Source organism: Hemibagrus wyckioides, linkage group LG18 (genome assembly GCF_019097595.1).
Source record: "Hemibagrus wyckioides isolate EC202008001 linkage group LG18, SWU_Hwy_1.0, whole genome shotgun sequence".
Taxonomy (NCBI): Eukaryota; Metazoa; Chordata; class Actinopteri; order Siluriformes; family Bagridae; genus Hemibagrus; species Hemibagrus wyckioides.
The window spans coordinates 15,330,001-15,351,970 of record NC_080727.1 but is presented as its reverse complement, the minus strand read 5'-3'; the positions used below and the strand labels follow the sequence as shown (position 1 = coordinate 15,351,970).

Below are 21,970 nucleotides of genomic sequence, written 5' to 3'. Positions count from 1 at the left end.
TGGGTGTGAAACACGATTTAAAGAGCAAAGAGGGGCTAAACCGCTCTGTGTGTGTTTGTGTGTGTGTTTGTGTGTGTGTGTGAGAGAGTAAGAGAGGTGGGTGTCATTTTCTTTCCCAATTATTGTTGATGGTATTAAAGAAATAATCTGATGGAATAATAAATCAGCTGTCAGCGTGTGTTGTTAGCTTCTTTTAGTTATAAGGCTAAATCTTTGCTATTTGGCTACTCTAGCTAGGACATAAAGGAAGTCTGTATCACGTAAACTCTGTAAAGACATGCTCAGATATCAGACATTTTGTTCGGAGTAAAAAGTATTTGGGTGTTTGTGTCTGTGTGTATTAGCCAACAATGTGGATGTGTTATGAATACAAATGTTTAGTAGTCGCCTGTCCTGCTTTTAATTTGTTGACAAGGTTATTAATCTTTAGGAAGAAGTAATTAGGCTTCCACCCTCATTATTCAGCAGCTTATAAAATAGCACTTGATCCAGCACATCCTATAATTTTGCTTTTTTTTTTTAACAGGTAATGGGTCATAGAATGTAGCAAAGATGCTAGCTGCTAAATTGAGGTCATTAAATCGTAACCTGTGTGTGTTGTAGTGTAATATTGTTGCTGTTGGGAAGTTAATTGAACCATGTGATATTGGTCGCAGGGTTAGTGGAGCTAGTTAGCGCTCTAACTTTATATTGAAAGAAGACTTTAAGACACAAGCACACACTCACTCCACCTCTCATTCACCTCTTATTCATTAGAGCAGGTTGCAACAGGCTCCTGATCACAGCCATTATGAAATAACGTCTTTAACTCATGTTTTCAGAGACTTAAATGTAATTGCGAGGGATTTGTGAATAGTGTGTCCTCTGTTACGGCAGGAGAAAAGTGAAAACACATACAGGAGGGATTGCATAACTTACGGATCTTTCATTACCTGGAAGTTGTTTTGTTTTGTTTTTAACATTGACTATAAATGCATTAGGATTACAGGGTGAAGAGGTGAAGAAGGTACAGGAGTTTAAGTTCTGGGTCAACAGTCCAGAGTAATGGAGAGTGTGGGAAAGAGGTAAAGAAGCAAGTGCAGGCAGGTTGGAATGGGTGGAGAAAGGTGTCTGGAGTTCTGTGTGATAGAAAAATATCAGTGAATCAAGGGGAAAGTGTACAAGACATTTGTGAGACAGGCCATGCTGTATGGTTTAGAGACAGTGTCACTGAGACAGAGACAGGAGTCAGAGCTGGAAATAGCAGAGCTGAAGATGTTGAGGTTCTCTTTGGGAGTGACCAGGTTGGAAAGGATTAGGAAAGAGTACATCAGAGGGACAGCTCATGTTGGACGTTTGGGGGACGAAGTTAGGGAGGCCTGATTAAGATGGTTTGGACATGTTCAGAGGAGGGAGAGTGAGTATATTGGTAGGAGAATGTTGGACATGGAGCTGCCAGGCAGGAGGCAAAGAGGAAGACCAAAGAGGAGGTATATGGATGGAATAAATGAGGAGATCTCAGTGAGAACTTTATGTAAACATAAAGGAATTGACTCCCACTTGTTACGTTTAGCTGAAGACTCTTTATTCTATGTAAAGAATGCATCGAACATTAATTAATTAATTAATTAATTAATACAGAACTCACTAAAAATGAGTGTTTAATTTTGAATGGTCACCATACCACTGAGATTAAGGTAAAAAAAAACAAACAAACAAACAAACAAACAAATGATGGCAGAAAGGATATTTTTAGCTTTAAGGAAATGCAGTATATGAAAAACACTTTGATGGGATGGCAAAAGAAAACATTTAAGAAGAAAATTTAACTAATATCAAACTATTGCTTTAAGCATTTAATCATATTCTTTTTTTTTTAATAATTTTTTTATTCATGGGCAGCATGGTGGCTTAGTGGTCAGCACTGTTGCCTCACCATAAGAAGGTCCTAGGTTCAAATCCCGGGTTTGAACAGGCAGGGGCCTTTCTGTGTAGAGTGTGCATGTTCTCCCTGTGGGTTTACTCCTGGTACTCTGGTTTGCTTTCACAGTCCAAAAACATGTGCATTAGGTTGATTGGTAATTCTAAATTGCCCGTGTGTGGTTGTCTGTCTATATGTGAGGTCCTGTGATGGACTGGTGACCTGTCCAGGGTGTACCCCTGCCTTTCGCCCAATGTGTCCAGCAGATCCCCATGACCCTAATTAGGAATAATAGAAAATGGATGGATATTTTTTATTAACAACAGAGCCAGATCAATATACAATCTACACCCACAGCAAACATTTAGACATGTTAAACAATCACATTTCTGTCATTTAGCAGACGCCCTTATCCAGAGCAACTTACATGTTATACAGCTGAGCAACTGAGGGTTAAGGGCCTTGCTCAGGGGCCCAGCAGTGGCAGCTTAGTGGATCTGGGATTCAAACTCACAACCTTTTCAGCCTTTCACCACTTAATATGAAAGAGTAACCATGGAAAAGCCAAAGGGCAAGACAGTCCAGTGAAAGAAAAAATAGGGAAAAAATAGTCAAGACTAGGATGTTGATTGTTGATCGAATATAAATCCCACAAAGGAGCCCATATCCACCAGAATAGTTTGGATTTGTTTTGTAAGTCATGTGTAACTTTTTCCAAAGGGTTAATAATATTTTCGATGTGATTATTTTTCTACTATACCACAGCGGCGTTCAATTCACGAATCTGAAAGTGATGAGTTATTTTCTATTGCAACTCCAAATAACAGGTTCACTTGCTATAATAGATTATTGTTTCCATAGCAACCAGCCCTGACAACACCTACAATCAGTAAAGTTTTCTGCATTTTGAAACACCCACCCACCGCAGCCGAACGTCCGAGCCATTTGTCAACCCTAATCTTATTGATTAGGTCATTCGAGCACATTCAAGGGGATTACTACACCATGAAGACAAAAAAAAGAAAAGAAAAATTGTTATGTTTTCTGAAAGGTGATGCTTCTTTAAGATGTATGGCTGAAACCTACAGCGTCAGTGCTTTCTAATGTTTTATGCTTTGCGGTTTGACATCCTGCACTTCCGAGAGAGAGAGAAAGAGAGAGAGAGAGAGAGAAAAGAGAGGCTGGTAAGGGTATATCTGTTTTATGTTATAATGTAACAGGAAATAATTGTTTCAGCAAGGTTCCACAACATCTAATGCAACAATAAATGGATAAAAAGTATGAGGTTTCATTCTTTAATGAAGAAATAAAAATGTAATCATTGGCGAATCGGTGTAAAAGTGCTATAAGAAGAATAAAAACTCTTGGGGATGTGCTGTTATTGGAAAATAATGAACACTGTAACAGCATGAATGCAACTTATATATTTAATTTGAAATAAATCAGGGATTTATTAATGTTACTGATTATAATAGTCATTCAAGCATCTTCAGTGAGAGCTTTATCCTGGTCGTGGTCTCAGAGTCTATCCTGGGAGCAGTAGATCTGAGAATACATCCTGTATGGGTTGCCAGTTCATTGGACGCAAATCCGCACTCTGCTTCAAGCCTACAGGGAATTAACAGCCACCAGTTTGCCTCCCAGAATAATTTTGGGAGATGGGAGGCAACTGGAGAAACTGGATAGAGGGAGAACATGCAAAATATCAAACAAGAACAAAAACCAAGCTAAGAACTGAAGCAGAAACCCTGCAGCTAATAATAATAATAATAATAATAATAATAATAATAATAATAATAATAATAATAATAATAATAATATGAAGAAGAAGATGAAGCCTATGCCTGTGGCTGCAAAGCAATGAGTGTTTGCTGCAGCAGGAAAACAAACCAGGGTAAAACACTGATCTCAGCAGGTGTGTGTATGTCATGCTGTGTGATGGATTACTCAGTATGTATGTGTGTGTGTGTGTGTGTGTGAGCGAGCCAGTTTTCAAGGTTATTTTTTGATTGCTGATCTTTATGTGTATGTATGGTTTTGTTAAAAGAGTCTGATTTTATTTTCTTACCATAGATTTAACATCAATTTAAAGTTCATTTTACACAAAGACATCATCCCCCCATTTTTATAGAGGGTGCCAATACTTCTGGAGCTGCCAATATTCGGCTGATTATATAGAGGCTCGTTGTATTCACCGAGCAAAGGTGATGACAGTAACAGTGACATGTCAGAACAGAGTGAGATGAACACCAGGAAGGATGATACAACAACACAACGATAACATCTGGTTTATAAGAGAGAGAGAGAGCGAGAGAGAGAGAGAGAGAGGAGAGAGAACCACAGAAAACATCATGTGGTGGTTGTCTAATGCTTTCTCATGTGCAAATATAACATTCTCATAAACCAGGTGGATGAAAAACCCTGAGTGTACACACACACACACACACACACACAGAGTGACTCATCATCTTCTGTGTGTCTGTCCTGCAGATTCGTAGTCAGTGACACTGCTACAGATCACATCACACACTAAATTACACTCAGGTGTCTGTCTGTGTGTGTGTGTGTGTGTGTGAGCGAGAGAGAGAGAGAAAGAGAGGGAAAGAGAGAGAGAAAGAGAGAGAAAGAGAGAGAGGGAGGGAAAGATAGAGAGAGGGGGGTCTGTGTAAATGCCTTGCTGTGTGTGTGTGTATGTGTGCGTATGTGTGTGTGTCTACACTCAGTGTTTTTCATCCACCTGGTTTATGAGAATGTGTGTGCGTGTGTGTGTGTGTGAGTGTGTGTATGTGTGTGTGAGAGAGAGAGAGAGAGAGAGAGAGAGAGAGAAATCTGTTTAAATGTCTTTATGTCTTTACAAACACACACACACACACACACACACCCCACACACACAGTGAGAATTTTCTAGAATAGCTCCACAGTAATATACAAGACAGAACATGTGCATGAAAATTTCCCACCGAAAAAGCTTACACTGTGTATACGGTATACAAATTGTGTAGTTGGAGGATGTGATATTTACATGTTTGTGATATATGTTATATGTAACATTAACAAATTTTCGATATTATCTGAACATTCCTGGTGCACATGATCCTGTGCCTCTCACTCTGTATTTAGCTCATTTTCCAAATCATATGTGAGGGGAAGTGGGAGTCAAAAAATGGCTAAAAATAACAGTTGTTTACAAAATGATGAATCTTTATCTCTCTCTCTCACACACACACACACATACACACACACACACACACACACAGACTGAGCAATACAGTTCCTGGAAACATAAACAGGTAATGTTTCAACTTGACAAGTATTACTGTCATGTCAGTAGTCTCTATGTGGGTGGTGTCTATGTTCAAGTGAGTGCATGGAGGTGTTTGTTTATATCTCACTGAGGTGCAGGATAAACTAATTGCCCCTCTTCTTTGCTTTGGAGTATGACAGTGAGGGTGTTAAAGCCATTAGCAGTCCATTAACACTCTTGACACACTTCACGATCACTAACAGCAAAGCCAGATGGTGTGTGTGTGTGTGTGTAATGAACAGGAGACATGTTTTAAATAGATACGAATACAAGCTACTAATATAAAGTGCATTATTCATTTATTTCATCAAACACTGCACTCAACCCCCTCATATCTCTGTAGAAACAATACACAGGTATCCTGAATATAGCTCACAAACCACAAGCATAATAGTGCTGATAATAAACCCCTAACCTACTGTCATTCTTATTAAATCCACGTCTTTAAATGAAATGTTTTGAAATGGCTTTGTTTTCGATTAGCAGCAGCACTAAAACCAACCAGCTGGCAGGTTTTTTTTGGCTTAATATAGCCACAAGATGCTAAATTGTGGTTCGTGTATCTGCAGGATGTACTGTAGGTGATTTCATCACATTTTTATCGTTCTCCTGTAAAGAAAACATGGCCACAGGTTGAAGGATAAGCTGACTGGGAATCACGTGATGTGCTCCCTTTATTCATTCCCAATTTGATCCATTTATCAATTCAGTCCTCCAGATAAACAATGTATTCGATTACAATCTCCTCAGTTTTCTTCTAAACGGATTAAACGCGGCTCTGTTTCAGATAAACTCGACCCTGTGACATAACTTTCTGACAAACACTTATATTCACTGTTAGGGATGTGGTAGCTTAGTGGTTAAGGTGCCAAATTGCCACTGCTGGGCCCCTAAGCAAGGCCCTTAACCCCTTAATTGCTGAGTTGTATAACAGAAATGAGATAACTTGTAAGTTGCTCTGGAAAAGAGGAAGAAATGTAAATGTTACATATGTCTGAAAAGCAACAAGCTGGATCCGAACGAATTTGTTTACACAAGAAACATGGCATTTGTGAAAGTAACCAAAAGAAAAAATAATTTTGAAAAACCCTGAAATAGTTTAAATCCATAAATTTGGACCACTAAGTAAGACCTGTCATTCGATTAAAAAATCATGAATTTAAAACAAAATGTGATCCTGGAGCTGCTCAATGTGAACACTCTTCTGAATGTAGACAAGATCTTCAAAACCGACTGGAAGGGAAGAGAAGGAAATGTGTGGCTGACAAGGGAATTAAGGGAAAAGCCTTCACTGATCCGGTCTCTGATTGTTGCTCACAGAAGTGCCACAGCCACCACTGCCTTGGCCCGCTTCCTGTTTCCTGTTTCCTGTGAGCATCATGACATGGTGACCTGAAGCAACAGAGAAACACTCCTAAAATGAGTCAATATCAGGTGCTGGTCATTAACAGGCACCAACAATTAACACTGTCAGGTCACGGAACAATGCAGTGTCACTTCCTGGCACCCATCTGTCACTTCCCGTTAAAGAACCGTTCGCAGAAGACTGGGTTTCCGTAAGATAACATTCCTAAAGGACGATTAACAAAAGGAAAGATATCTGTGGGATAAAGCGATGTGTGAAGTGGAAAGACTGAGAGAGAGAGAGAGAGAGAGAGAGAGATTTTTCATGACGCTTCAGACATGTTAGTATTATATAGCTTGTGTAAGTTTCAGTACAGAGATATTATCTGTGTTCAGTGGAAGCAGAGACTTTATAGCTCAAAATGTCACTCAGCCACAGACTCACTCACTCACTTACATGCTCTCTGTTCAGTTTCCTGTTCGTTCTTTTCTCAGTTCTTGATTTAGAGTCAGATTTAGAGTTAGAGTCAGCCTGAAAAGAAAAAAAAAAAAAAGCAATACAGCAGTCTACCCTGAAATCAGCCAGGATCGATATTTCTCCTCTTATTACAAATGCAGGAAAAAAACTCATGATGCATTTCATTACGGAGCACCAGTGCTTCAAATACTGCTGAGGAAACGATAAATCCTGCCAGCTAGCAAAAAGGAATGCGATTAAAAAGCTGTTTGTCTAGCAAAAAGGATGAATTTTCATGAGCTGAAATACCTTCTAATAGCTCATAAGTCAGGAACTCTTACGTTTCACAAATGAAGTAAGATTAGGAATAACAGATTGGGGTCTGAGCAGATATAATGTGCATGGTGAGCAGTAACTATAACATAGAGCGCTGGAAAATATACATTTACTGCAAAAACAATCATTTTGTCGTACTGACTCTTTGGTACTCAGTGTGTCTGGAAATGTACACCGGTCAGGCAGAACATTATGACCACCTGCCTAATAGTGTGTTGTTCCCTATTTTGCTGCCAAAACAGCCCTGAGCCCTCATGCACTGTGTATTCTGACACCTTTCTATCAGAACCAGCATTAACTTCTTCAGCAATTTCAGCAACAGTAGCTCGTCTGTTGGATCGGATCACATCGGATCTCTTGGCCGCCCATGACCCTTTCGCCGGTTCACCACTTCTTTGGACCACTTTTGATAGATACTGACCACTGCAGACCACTGGAGTTGCAGTTTTGGAGATGCTCTGATCCAGTCATCTAGCCATCACAATTTGTCCCTTCGTCAAACTCACTCAAATCCTTAAGCTTGTCCATTTTTTCTGCATCACCTTTGAGGACAAAATGTTCACCTGCTGCCTAATATATCCCACCCACTAACAGGTGCCATGACGAGAAGATAATCAGTGTCTTTCACTTCACCTCTCAGTGCTCATAATGTTATGCCTGATCGGTGTATTGTCTCACAAAAAAAAAAAATCTGGAAACTTCTTGCTGTCCTTCTAGAGAACCCATTAAAAGTTCAACACAATGTTTCTCTATATGAATAGTCTTCAATTAAAAAAAAAAAAGTATAAGAACCATGCAACTACGGTAACAAACTGCAGTAATGACATTTGATGATTCAAAGTATGTTGTCTCTTAATGTTATGGATGCTAACAAGACACTACACTATATGGCCGAATGTATGCGGACACGCCCATATATATATATGCTTTTTGGTCATCCTATTAAAGATTTATAACAACCTTCACTCTTCTGGGAAGGCTTTCCACTAGATGTTGGAGCTTGGCTGTGTGGCTTTGTGTTCATTCAGCCAGAAGAGCATTAGTGAGGTCAAGCATCGATGTTGGGTGAAGAGGCCTGGCACATAGTCGGCATTCCAGTTCATCCCAAATGTTTTTAATGGGGTTAAGGTCAAGGTGCAGGACACTCAGATTCTTCCACACCAACTTTGACAAGCCAGGTCTTCACTGAACTTGCTCTGTGCACAGGGAAATTGTCATGCTGGAACGGGTTTAGTCCCCTTAGGTCCAGTGAAGGGAAGTTGTAAAGCTGCAGGATACAAAGACATACAGTTGTGTGCTTTTAACTTGTAGCAACAGTTCTGGAAAACTGTGTTGATCAGGTGTCCACATAATAATAATTAATCTATGGCATTTGAGCAGTATTGTTAATAGCAAGCATGAGGTCCAAAAGCAGGTGAAAAAATTAGCTTGGTTGAGAGAGATCAATCTTAGCAATCATAGCTATGGGAATATATTTCTTATTCCTGCCTCTAAAGTCTCAGTTTGTGGCCGGTGAGTGATCATCAGCAACGTGTGAGTGCGTGTCACTGCTTAGTGCATAGAACAGAAAGGACTTGTGTTTGTGTGTGTGTGTGTGTTTGTGTGTGTGTGTGAACTTCTTTGCATGGTCGTTTCACTGAATAGCTTCGCGTGCTCGTAAAGCACAACAGCTTGCATCTGTTCTTAACCACACTTGCTGTTTCGCATGCTCAGGTCCACCACCTTCATGTTCTATATTAATAACTAAACCTGACAGCCATCGTTTCCGTGAGAATGCTAAAAAATCCTGATGATTCATAACTAAGCTTGTACTTTGCAACAGTTGACTGATCTCTAGAACCATATGCTATATCCATTTGCTTATAAGCTTGCGTTTGTGTGGTTTGTGTGGGGCTGAAATGTCACTTCTTCAGAATGACGGAGAATGCAATTCTACCTTTATACACTGTTGCGGCTTTTGCATCAGTAAGACTAAGTAAAAGCTTTACGTTAATCAATTCTCTGCTTTCCAAATTGTGATGGCTAGATGACTGGATCAGAGCATCTCCAAAACTGCTGTTCTTGTGGGGTGTAGTGTGTCTGCAATAGTCAGCATCTATCAAAAGTGATCCATGAAAGGAACAGTGGTGAACAGGCGACAGGGTCACGGGCGGCCAAGCCTCACTGATGCACGTGGGGAGTGAAGGCTGGCCCGTCTGTTCCGATCCAACAAACTGCTCAAACTGCTGAAGAAGTTCTGATAGAAAGGTGTTTTGGCAGCAAAAGGGGGGACCAACACAATATTAGGCAGGTGGTCATAATGTTATGCCTGACCGGTGCACATCACTCATAATAGTCAGCTTGCAAGATTTTTGCTAACAAAACAAATGTTCATTTGCACACTTTCTACTATTTGCACTTCTGGTAGATGCTAAACAGCATTTCGTTGCTGTGTACCTGTACTTTGCAATGACAATAAAGTTATATCTATCTATCTATCTATCTATCTATCTATCTATCTATCTATCTATCTATCTATCTATCTATCTATCTATCTATCTATGGAGGCACAAACACAGAGTTGCTCTGATGTCCTGCTTTAGAGGAAAGTTTAATACAGCACACATAAAGAACCAGTGAGTGTAGAGAATCAGGTTACAGTGAACTGAAGCGGTATATTTAAAGAGCTAGTCCTTTGGGAACCTGATCATATGAATAACTTGTGCAGATTGGAACAAGTCTACCTGATATGAATGTTTTTTATTATATTAAAAAAACATGAAGAAAACTGGCTTAATCTCCTTTAACGTTTCCTTTAGTGAATGGGGCAGATGTACGGTAGAGCAGTAATCCAACACTTTTAAACTTTTAAAGTGACCTAAATAGTTCACGTAATGCTGAAATGGCAAAGGGTGTGTTGTCAGTACAGGATTTCTGCTGTTGCTACAGTGATGACATTCGTCAACACTATCACTAAAGAGTCAGACAACAAGCCTCTGTTATCAGAGCAAAATCGGGGATCTTTTAGAATTGGCTGACATCATTACAGCTGCAGGTGAAGGAACATTAAATGTCCATCAATAACATCAACGGATAGACAACACCGTATCATTATGGGGTAACAGCTGTGGGATATATCAGCCTGATAGAAAGACCATAAAAATGAAACAAATAAATCAGTTTCATTGCAATAAGGCTGACAGCATCATTCCACAATGGCTCAAAGGCTCAGATGAAGAAACTTCAGAATAATAAGAGTAAGATTTATAAATTCAGGGCCACCAACTGTACATAAAGATGAAACAGATGAAGGAGGAAGAAAGGAACCTTGCCCTTGGTAAAATCCCCCCTCGCAAATTGATTGACTTCTGACCTCCTGGGGATCTGTCTGAAGATCAGATAACACGTGTGGACGGTGATCTCAAGGTCATATCGTAATCCCCTCTCTCACTTGTTTCTGTCTGAAATTGAATCTGTCCTTTCTGCTGAGTCAGTGCCACACGTCCTATTAAAGCGATGGATTAATCATTACGCTGCATTAAGCAGCATTTTTCTGTCTTATTTAATTTAAGAGCGTCAAAAAAAAAAAGAGGGAGAGGCTAAAATGAATGAGATGATAGCTTCTTAATTTATGTACATTCCACAACATTGACTGTAACTATAAATGGATAAAAAAAATTATTTTCTATAAATAACAAATTGTTTTTGTTGGCACAGTACTGTAATAACTCTCTCTCTCTCTCTCTCTCTCTCATTCTCACTCTCTCTTGCTCACTCACTTCCTTCTATTGTTCTCATCCATCAACGTGCCATTTAATCACTTTATTCCATTATATATTTTCTTCCACATCCACATTTCATTCAGTTCAGCCTGCCTGTGATTGTTTTTCCTTCCATTCATTTATTCTCTCTCTCTCTCCATAAGTCTGTTGCTTTACACAACACACCTCTAGGGATCTAGTGGAGTCCATGCCTCGAAGGGTCAGGGCTGTTTTGGCAGCAAGCGGGGGACCAACACAATATTAGGCAGGTGGTCATAATGTTATATATATGTATATACAATGTACACAAAATGTCTAGACACTCGTTTAAAATGGAAATGCGATTTTTTTGCACCTACCGACCTTATAGCACATAGGGTAATAAGTACTTGTCAGATATTCCTGCAACACCTTTAATGTTACTGAAGGCCTCTTGGTAGCCTTCTTGGTCATTTTTAGCTTGTCCTTTTATAGATTTTAAAGAGGCGTCCTGTTTTTGCTAATGCCACTGTGGTGCTCCATTTTCTCTATTTGTTGATGCTGGTCTTTACAGTGTTCCATGTTACATCTAATGTTTTGGGAACACTTGGTCAGCTCAGTGATATACCTCATGAATGATCCATATGTGATCATGTATAACACACAAATTCAAATCCATTATACAGCAGTGTTTCACCGTCAGATGACTGTGTTAATGCCAGTGTAAAGAGGATGTGTTATAAATCTCATGGCTCTGGTGTATTGAAGACAATGTGTAAACTATTCTGTATGAAGTGTGAAGTGGTGTGGACCCTATATGCTTTGACCTATCCCAGAAGCAGCAGGTCTTACTGGAAAGACTGGATTTATCTACAAACCTGCTGTAGCTCAGCTATGAATAATACACTTTACTGTGATACTTTTGTGATGCTTTATTTTATGATTTATTCTATTTTGTTTTTCATTCAGCTTCCTTTATGTACAAAGTCAGCATGCGCAGCAGGTGGATGAAGGACACAGTCTAGCCTGTGGTAAAGGTCAGAACAGAGCAAGCTGGTCTCAGTTCAGTGTCTTAGAGGAATTTCTTTCTTTGTGTGCTTCAGTAACTTGTTGTGTCTGTGGAACGTTCTTCAGATTCATTAGTTCTGCTTGACAGCCAGCATTGTGCTTCAGCTTTTGGCAAGAATTTCACATGGCAAGTGTGTTTTTGGCAACACATGGCAACAGTTTTTTCATTTCCATCTTGTCTAAGTATTCTTGTCATCAAACAAAATCCCCAACACATGATACATTTCTGGAATTCTCAAAGCGTTACTGTCTACATTTGAAAGATAAATGTCTCTGTCTGAAGATGTATACCCACCATCAATGCCTCTTAGAATGTCCATGGCTGGCACTGCTGGCTGAGTGCTGGTATGGCAAGTGGTATGTCAACCAAATGTGGACCAGGTCTGGCAGTGATTACACTATTTATATGATGGCATGCCAGAAGTGGCCCGGTTATGGTTTGGTTTATGTAACCCAGGTCTGTCCATGCCAGATGTGGCCTGGTTATGGTTTGGTTTATGTGACCCAGGTCTGTCCATGCCAGATGTGGCCTGGTTATGGTTTGGTTTATGTAACCCAGGTCTGTCCATGCCAGATGTGGCCTGGTTATGGTTAAGTTTATGTGACCCAGGTCTGTCCATGCCAGAAGTGGCCCGGTTATGGTTAAGTTTATGTAACCCAGGTCTGTCCATGCCAGAAGTGGCCCGGTTATGGTTTGGTTTATGTAACCCAGGTCTGTCCATGCCAGATGTGGCCTGGTTATGGTTTGGTTTATGTGACCCAGGTCTGTCCATGCCAGATGTGGCCTGGTTATGGTTTGGTTTATGTGACTCAGGTCTGTCTATGCCAGATGTGGCCTGGGTGTGGTTTGGTTTATGTGTGTAAGTGCATTGTTTTGTGCACTGTTCTGGACCAACAGTGTGGCCCAGTGCTGGCCCATGCGTGGTCCACCTCTGACAAACCAGATATGGGCCACCAAAGGGCCATCATTCTTTGTGGCATGTGGGCCGAGTGTAAGTGCATTATGTGGGCCAGTTCTGACCTATTTTGCTATCCACTCCACTCCAGGTCTATCACAATGTCTGGTTGTGTGTGTTCATGTGTTCAAACAGTGAGTCAATGTGTTTTATTACATTTCCAGTACAGTCCTTGATAATAAAAAAATCAGCCTTGGGCTATGATAATCAGCTATAATAAAAGTATTGCAGATGAAATTACACAGGAATGAGGGCTGGGCTTTGTGTAACCTGAAAATCTGACTATTAGACTGAACAAACAAGAATTAAAAGCACTCTTAAAATAGCCACCAGGCAAGTGTGTGTGTGTGTGTGTGTGTGTGTGTGTTATGAATAAAAGACTTTCTGCTGAGGTAAGTGTTGAAGCAGTGATTAGCTGAGATATAACATTGTGATACTGTGTAAATACAACAAAAACAACACTTCCTCAGTAAAACTCACTTTATTCAATAAACTCTTATCATTAAACTGCAGCTAATTATACCCTTTTTCTACTCGTATATTTTTTACATTTATAATTTTTCCCCCAAAACTACAACGGATTAAACTAAATCTCGCAGTCAGTGCTGCCACCTGGTGGCTGCAACAATTTATCACCAAAGGCCATTATTAAAGCAGTGAGATATTTTTCCTGAACTCAACACATGGTGTCACTAAAATTTTATTCACTGGCGTTAAACCCACTTTAGATAAAGGGCCAAACCACAGTTAGTCGCATCTTAAGTGTGTCTGCGTGAAATAAATCAGTTTACTGACCACTAACACATGCAAATACATGAAACACTGTAAAACTGTCCTGCATTACCAACGACCACACAACGTGCACACACACACACACTACAAATTAATGTTTGACCATACAAGTTGTCTTTACTTGTCACATAAGGGGGTTAAGGGCCTTGCTCAGGGGCCCAACAGTGGCAGCTTGGTGGTAGTGGGGCTTGAACCCTGATCAACAACCATGAGCCTTAACCACATGAACTACCACCACTGGTTCTTTCGGCTTCTCCCTGTTTTGGGGATCATTTGGCCCACATGTTTCGTTCTGGCACAGGATTTATGCCTTCCTGACGCAACCCGCCCATTTAGTCCAGGCTTGGGACCGGCACTGAGAGGAATGGAACCCAGGCTGTGGTAATGAGAGCGCAGGATCCTGCCGCTGGACCACCAGGAGGCTACCCCTATACACATATAGTGCCGTGCATAAATATTCACCCCTTTAACTTTTCTACATCTTGTAGTGTTAGAACATGGATGTGAACTGGACCTTATTGGGATTATAGGTCACGAATATTTAAAATAAAATAAAATAAAATAATGTATATAATATAATATAATATAATATAATATAATATAATATAATATAATATAATATAATATAATATAATATAATATAATATAATATAATATAATATAATATTTAGGTCAAAATAACTTGCCAAATTATTGCTGTAAGACCCCAAAATTGATGTGGCCTTAATCAAGAATCAGTCAGGACATGGCATGAGTAGGCTACTGCTTATTCAACAGCATAGAGCTATTCTGTGTTATGTCAGCTTAAAGACTAAGGTGTGACTGATCAGTCACTAATTTGATATGAGATGCGATGAGGTGAAGTCCTAGCTTGGAGTTAGTTCACATTTCATGGTGTAAGCAGAAAAAACTGAGCTGATATCATGATTATGGCTTCTTTCTGGTGAAATCCGTTTATTCCTGTAAAAGCAACTGATCTGCTGCATCATTAAATGCTCAGTGCCTGCATATCATTTTTTCTAATCAAAACCCAGAAACCAGTTCAGTCAGGCCTTATCGAGGCCTTATTTCTGCTGTATTTGGGCTGCACAGTCATTAATCATAGTTTCTAACACTTTCAACCAGGGCCCCTTTAATTATAGGTGGAAAGACAATGTTTACAATCACACAGCTTGAAAATTTACACTAAACTGCTAAACTAAGTCTGCCCCTGCTATCAACAGAAAATACCCCTGAGTGCTTCTGAATGGTGTGTGGGCATTAAAGAGGTGCACAACTGTAGGCCATGATGACAGAAATTAGCAGAATTTCACAAAACATCACACACAAAGACACTTTTTTGCAAAACTTCAACAAATACTGGGTGATAAGTTGTGCCATGTATACAGTACAGTACAAAAATAACGTACTGTCTTTAGTTGATGACAGGCTAGTGCAGATTGCGGGTATTCAGCAGTGATATAAGAATGTGGGAAGAAACGGTCTCTGAGTCTGTTTGGGTTTGACTCAATACTGCAGTATCAGATAGATAGATAGATAGATAGATGGATAGATGGATAGATGGATAGATGGATAGATAGATAGATGGATAGATAGATAGTTTATTCATCCCAATGTGAAATCTTCCAGCTCTGGGTTGTTGATCAGAGGATCAGGGTTCAAGCCCCAGCACCACCAAGCGCTGCTGTTGGGCAATTGAGCAAGGCTCCAGGGGTGCTGTATCATAGCTGCCCCTGCATTCTGACCCCAACTTCCTCAGCTGGGGTATGATAAGAAAAGAATTTCACTGTGCTGTATTGTATGTGTGGTGATAATAAAGGCTTCATGCCCTAATAGGTAAGTAAACATAGATAATAAGGCATGCAATAAATACTAAAAATTTAAAGGTAATAAGGTTTAAGGGTCTGTACAAAAACTGAGTGTAAATAGTGTACAGTTTGCTTGCAGTACGGTTCAGGACAGTGAGTAATGTCAACACTGAGTTTTTCCACCCTGAGTGGAGTTGCATGACATGGGGGACCTCCTCAGTCTGTCAGTGGACCAGGGCAGTGGCAGCAACCTGTTACTGCTTCTCTGTCTGGAGACGATGCTGTGCAGTGGATGCAGTGGATATACCAGAGGCCAGTAGTGTTAAAAGAAGTTTGCAGACAGTACTAACAACAAAATATGTCGCTGTTGTCTCCTGGCTATTGTTTACCTAAAAACCATTCCAAATAATTTCCCTGTTGTATAGATGTTAATGCAACAGAAAACAAAACAGCTGGGTAGGTCTCAGAAAATGGAAATTGGTTGTGTGTTAAAGAAAAAAACAATAACAATAACAATGACAATAAAATCAGGTTTAAATAATTGCGTTCAGTGCGATTTCAGAATAGCCTACATATGGGTTTGTCTATTGCCAAGCCTCATATACACAAATAAAATATCATTCATTTTATTTTATCCATGCAATTGTTTTTCACCTAATTAATTCTTCTGACCTATGGATATCACTGACAAAAATAGAAATAAAAACATTTTCATTTTATACCACAATATCAAACAATTTATTGGGGATACAGTGTTCACAGTTGTAATAGTCTTTTTGAAAATACTGTAACTGAAGTAGTTAGTACACTGTACATAGTATTGTGCAGGGAATTGCGCCGAACAGTACAGTGAATTGCGACGTCTCGGATCGCAAGATCCTACAGAGAATGGTGAGGACAGCTGAGAAGATCATCGGAGTCTCTCTCCCCTCTATCACGGACATTTACACCACACGCTGCATCCGCAAAGCCAACAGCATTGTGGATGACCCCACACACCCCTCACACACACTCTTCACCCTCCTGCCATCTGGAAAGAGGTACCGAAGCATTCGGGCCCTCACAACCAGACTGTTGAACAGCTTGTTTCCTCAAGCCATCAGGCTCCTCCTCAACACCCAGAACTGAAACTGTATCAACTTTCTCTCTCTCTCTCTCTCTCTCTCTCTCTCACACACACACACACACACACTCAAAATACAAACATATATGTTATAAGATACCACTGGTTTACAGTTCCTCGAGTTCCTTACTGTTTGTCTTCTGTATCTGTCTTCTGTCTTGCACTGTTTGCACCTGGTTGCACATGTTGCACTTTATGTAGCTAGGACAAACTGTGTTGTGGTTTCTGTTCTGTAACTATATGTTGTCAGATGTTGTCTATGTAGCACCGGTGTCCTGGAGAAACATTGTCCCATTTCATTATGTACTGCATCATGTGGTTGAAATGACAATAAAAGCTTCTTGACTCTTGACTCTCTAGTTCTGGTTTAAAAATGAAGGTGTGATACAAATTGACAAATCTGTGTAAACGAAATTTAATTACAGGATGTATAACAGAAGCTTGAAATACTACAAAAAAAGGTTCAGCACAAGGAACAAACAAAATAAAGAGGCAATTAGCATAAAGTAGGGTTTTTCAAGGTTCCCACAAAAGAACCCCGGCTCTTTATTGTGAGGAATCGCCACATGCACAAACCTGATTGGTTACGCCTTTTTCCTCTCCACCAATCACTGAGCTTTAAATCGGTTCGCTGCAGCAGAATCTCTGCTTTGAAAAAGAAGGCGGGGGGGATTATTCGTTGGTCTCTGTGGACACGTCAACGGCGCCGACATCTTGGAGAGGGCAACTGCTCTATGAGCTCCCTAATTTAAACAGATAAATTAAAATTTCTACAAAAAGTATTGACAGACATTGCAGGATTCTGATATAAGAATTGCAGACACCAAACTAACACAAAAATTGCGTCATTTTCTGTGTTTATTTTCTTTTGGGCGTCACAATTTACTTAAAGTGAACATGACTATTTATCAAATGTTTTTAGATTTTAAATTTTAGGCATGATTTATAGTAGTATAGTTACTCTTAATAAGTGTGTGTCAGTAGCGTTAAATCATTTTCTGAAGAAATTCATAATTTCTGAAGAGATTATGATAATTTCTGTCCAGCCAACGTGAACATACACTATATTGCCAAAAGTTTTGCATCCAAATCATTGAATGCAGGTGTTGTTTTTCATGGGTTGGGCTTAATGCTTCAGCATACCAAGACATTTTGGACAATTTCATGCTCCTAACTTTGTGGGAATAGTTTGGGGATGGCCCCTTCCTGTTCCAACATGACTGTGTACCAGTGCACAAAGCAAGGTCCATAAAGACATGGATGAGCTGCGAGTTTGGTGTGGAGGAACTTCACAGAGTCCTGACCTCAACCTGATAGAACACCTTTGTGATTAATTCGAGCAGAGACTGCAAGCCATGCCTTCTTGTCCAACATCAGTGCCTGACCTCACAAATGCGCTTCTAGAGGAATGGTCAAAAATTCCCATACACACACTCCTAAACCTTGTGGAAAGCCTTCCCTGAAGAGTTGAAGCTGTTATAGCTGCAAAGGGTGGGACAACTCCATATTACCTTCATGTGCATGTAAAGGCAGACATCCAAGTTTTGGCCTGGTTCTTCATGGACCTTGCTTTGTGCACTGGTGCGCAGTCATGTTGGAACAGGAAGGGGACATCCCCAAACTGTTCCCACAAGGGAGCATGAAATTGTCTTGATATGCTGAAGCATGAAGAGTTCCTTTCACTGGAACTAAGGGGCCAAGCCCAAACCCTGAAACACAACACCTGAATTCAATGATTTGGAGGTGTGTCCCAAAACATTTGGCAATATAGTGTATATCCCATTAATCTTGTTTTTAGCCTAAACCAAAATATAGTGCATATTTGCAGATAAGCAGAATACACGTGTTCTTCAACGACAAACATAAGACATGAAAGTGTATTCGATTTCATCAGTGCAGACACAGAACTTTCCCTTGGCATGGAGTCAAATCCGCCCTCTTCAATATGGCGGACTCGTTGACGTACTGCAGCACCTAGCCACAATGGCTGCTACATCAGCAGAATGGCGGACATTCTTTGACGCGTATCGAGACGTTAGCCCCGCCCATGCGAGTTCCATAGAGATCAGCTGTTAGCCGCTGTGCTAGCACTTCCCACCTGCTGCAGCTGGCTGGCTGACTGACTGACCAGCAGCTCTCATCTCTGATGCTCGCCTACAAACCCTGGACTTTAAAGGAATAACACTCTAATGTGAAGGAGAGAAAGGGGAACAGAATGGATTTGTTCGGGTTGTTGAGTGTAAACGAGCTGGCTGTAGCTCTGTCCAGTCTCAGCATGTTTCCGTATTTCGACGCTGCTCACTACATCGTGTCCGTCATGTCTTTACGGGAACAGCCAGGTAAGCAAAAAAAAGGCACTAATTAACACCAAAAAAGTTCTTTTATTTACAAACGAAACTCATCACTGACCCTCAGCTCTGACCAGCGTGTTGATGAGATTAAGTTACACTTGTAAACTGACCCGAGGTCCGACTTCACACTCCACTTTAGTTTATAAACTTGGTTTTTTCCCTCCTCCTGGCATTTATAACGTCGTTATAACACAAGGGGTGAGTTTAGATGCTTTGGTAAAATGACTCGTATTGTGTTTTTAGTGCAATTTAATCTCATAAGAAAATAAGTAAGTAAGTAAATAAATAAATAAATAAATAAGAAGATTGCAAATCTATTCCTTCAGTGTTTCACGATATTAATCATTATGAAGTACAGAAGCAATCAGATCCACTACCTGTCCTTACACGGTTATTACAGTTAGCAAATAAATCATTAAAAATACTGTTAATATTTCATAATCTGTGCCATGTTAATGAATCACCTGCTTCACGGTTGTTGTTCAGACAGGGTGAATTACACGTCTGGATCTCCTTGTGCAAGTGATGGAAGGTTAATGACAGTAAATGTTTAGTGTATTTATACCGCAGAACCTGGACATCCTCCTGGTCATTTTTTCAATCAGTGTCCGTCTCCATGACACTTTGCAGTTTGACAGCGGTGTATATTTTCACCCACACCCCGCGTATGATCTCACCATGTATGTTTGTTAATCCTGCTATCCGGAGTGATTTGATGGGTTATGAGTTTTTGGGGGGTTTGGTTTCAGGTTCCAGCTCGGTCACTCGGAGGATTCGGACCCACGACATTCATAGCAGCTTAGAGAGGATTTTTTTTTTCTGAACGAAGTGTGTAACTGCACTAGCGTGATGGTACAGACTGATCTGAACCTGTGACTGGAGGGGTTATTAGGTTTGTTATGGTATTACTCTCTTTACATCTTATAGATTTCCAATAATTTTAGAACCCCTTCCTACTCACTGTAACATACAGGCGTGAAATAATCAGAGGATGGAGACGGCAAATCTGGTCAAATGTGTAAACTGTCCACGTGTGAATGTGAACTTTCGTTCGATAGAACAACTGTTTACAAATTTGCACATATACCCCAAAGTGTTAAAATACACACCCACACACACACACATAAACACACACACACATACACACACACACACACACACACTTTCTCTCTCTCTTCCTCTGTCTCACTATAAATCATTCTTTACAATGTGTGTATAAACCTTTTAATTCCAGACACCCATATCTCACTGTTCTCTCTCCCTCTCTCTCTCTCTCTCTCTCTCTCTCTCTCTCTCTCTCTCTCTCGCCCGCTCTGCTTACTTTTTCACAGATCTTCTACACTCACTCACTCACTCAGTCACTCACTCAATCTCTCTCTCTCTCCCTCTCTCTCTCTCTCTCTCTCTCTCTCTCTCTCTCTCTCGCCCGCTCTGCATACTTTTTCACAGATCTTCTACACTCACTCACTCACTCACTCACTCAATCTCTCTCTCCCTCTCTCTCTCTCTCTCTCTCGCCCGCTCTGCATACTTTTTCACAGATCTTCTACACTCACTCACTCAAACTCTCTCTCTGTCCCTCTCTTTCTCATACACACTTTCTCTCTCTCTCTCTCTCTCTCTCTCTGCTTACATTTACACAGATCTTCTACTCTCTCTCTCTGTCTCTCTCTCTGTGTGTGTCTCTCTCTCTCTCTCAGCCAATATTTACACAGATCTTCTACTCTCTCTCTCTGTCTCTCTCTCTGTGTGTGTCTCTCTCTCTCTCAGCCAATATTTACACAGATCTTCTACTCTCTCTCTCTGTCTCTTTCTCTGCTAATATTTACACAGATCTTCTACTCTCTCTCTGTCTTTCTCACTGCTAATATTTACACAGATCTTCTAGTCTCTCTCTCTCTCTCTTGCTCTGTAGGCTCTGTCTAAGTTCAAGTGTTATAGTGATGGAAATGACATCAGGAATAAAAAGACTCTAAGGCTCAAAATAATATCTGTACTGTGAGGGTCTGTAGAAATGATTTTACAGTTAAAGTAGTTCTTGGCTACCAAAAGTTTTGGGAACCAAAAACAACATATTGTTGATTATCTGCTCCTCCTGACTGAAACACACAGAGGGACTCAGTGATAGAGTGTAGAGCCATAAACAGTAAAGCGCACTCATTCACATTTCTGCCATTTAGCAGACGCCCCTATCCAGAGCGACTTGCATTTTATTCCATTTTATGCAACTGAGCAATTTGAGAGTTAAGGGCCTTGCTCAGGGGCCCAGCAGTGGTAGCTTGGAGGACGTGGGATTCGACCTCGCGACCTTCCTGTCAGTTCATCAAACACCTTTATCACTAAGCTACCACACTCAGAGACTGTGCTTCATACCTGCTGTAAGCTCTGAGTTAAGAGATGATTTGCGAGACAAATACAAATAATCCCGCACCTTTACACATATCCTGCAGCGGCATTCTTGGCTGACCATCGACATTTCCAAGAAATTTGAATTGTAAACTATGTGTGCAGGTGTGTGTGTGTGTGTTGAACACATTCACAGTTCAGAATGACCAACTTCTCCACACGCTGTTGTGCCGAATATGTCTACGGCCGTGATTAATCATAGGAGAGTGCGGGAGCTGTGCTGATATCACACACACAGTAACACGACTCTGAGTGTGATATCGCTTTCAATACAAAAGTTCCACTCTTGCACAGGATTCTTCTGTTAAACTCCTACCAGTGACGACACATATGTAATTACTTTCTATGATAACTTCACTCATATTCCTGCTTGACCCATGTGAGTTAAAGAGGTCACATGACGTGT

General features: G+C 40.4%; 1 protein-coding gene across 1 annotated transcript in view; it reads left to right on the top strand.

The window, feature by feature from the left end:
* The first annotated feature begins 18,881 nt into the window (after nt 1-18,881).
* Nucleotides 18,882-21,970, top strand: part of tmem38b (transmembrane protein 38B) — a 26,841-nt gene continuing 23,752 nt past the window's right edge. The window contains exon 1 of the mRNA XM_058414662.1: nt 18,882-19,146. Coding sequence (XP_058270645.1) covers nt 19,023-19,146 — 124 coding nt within the window. The 5' untranslated portion in view covers nt 18,882-19,022. The remainder of the gene's footprint in view (nt 19,147-21,970) is intronic.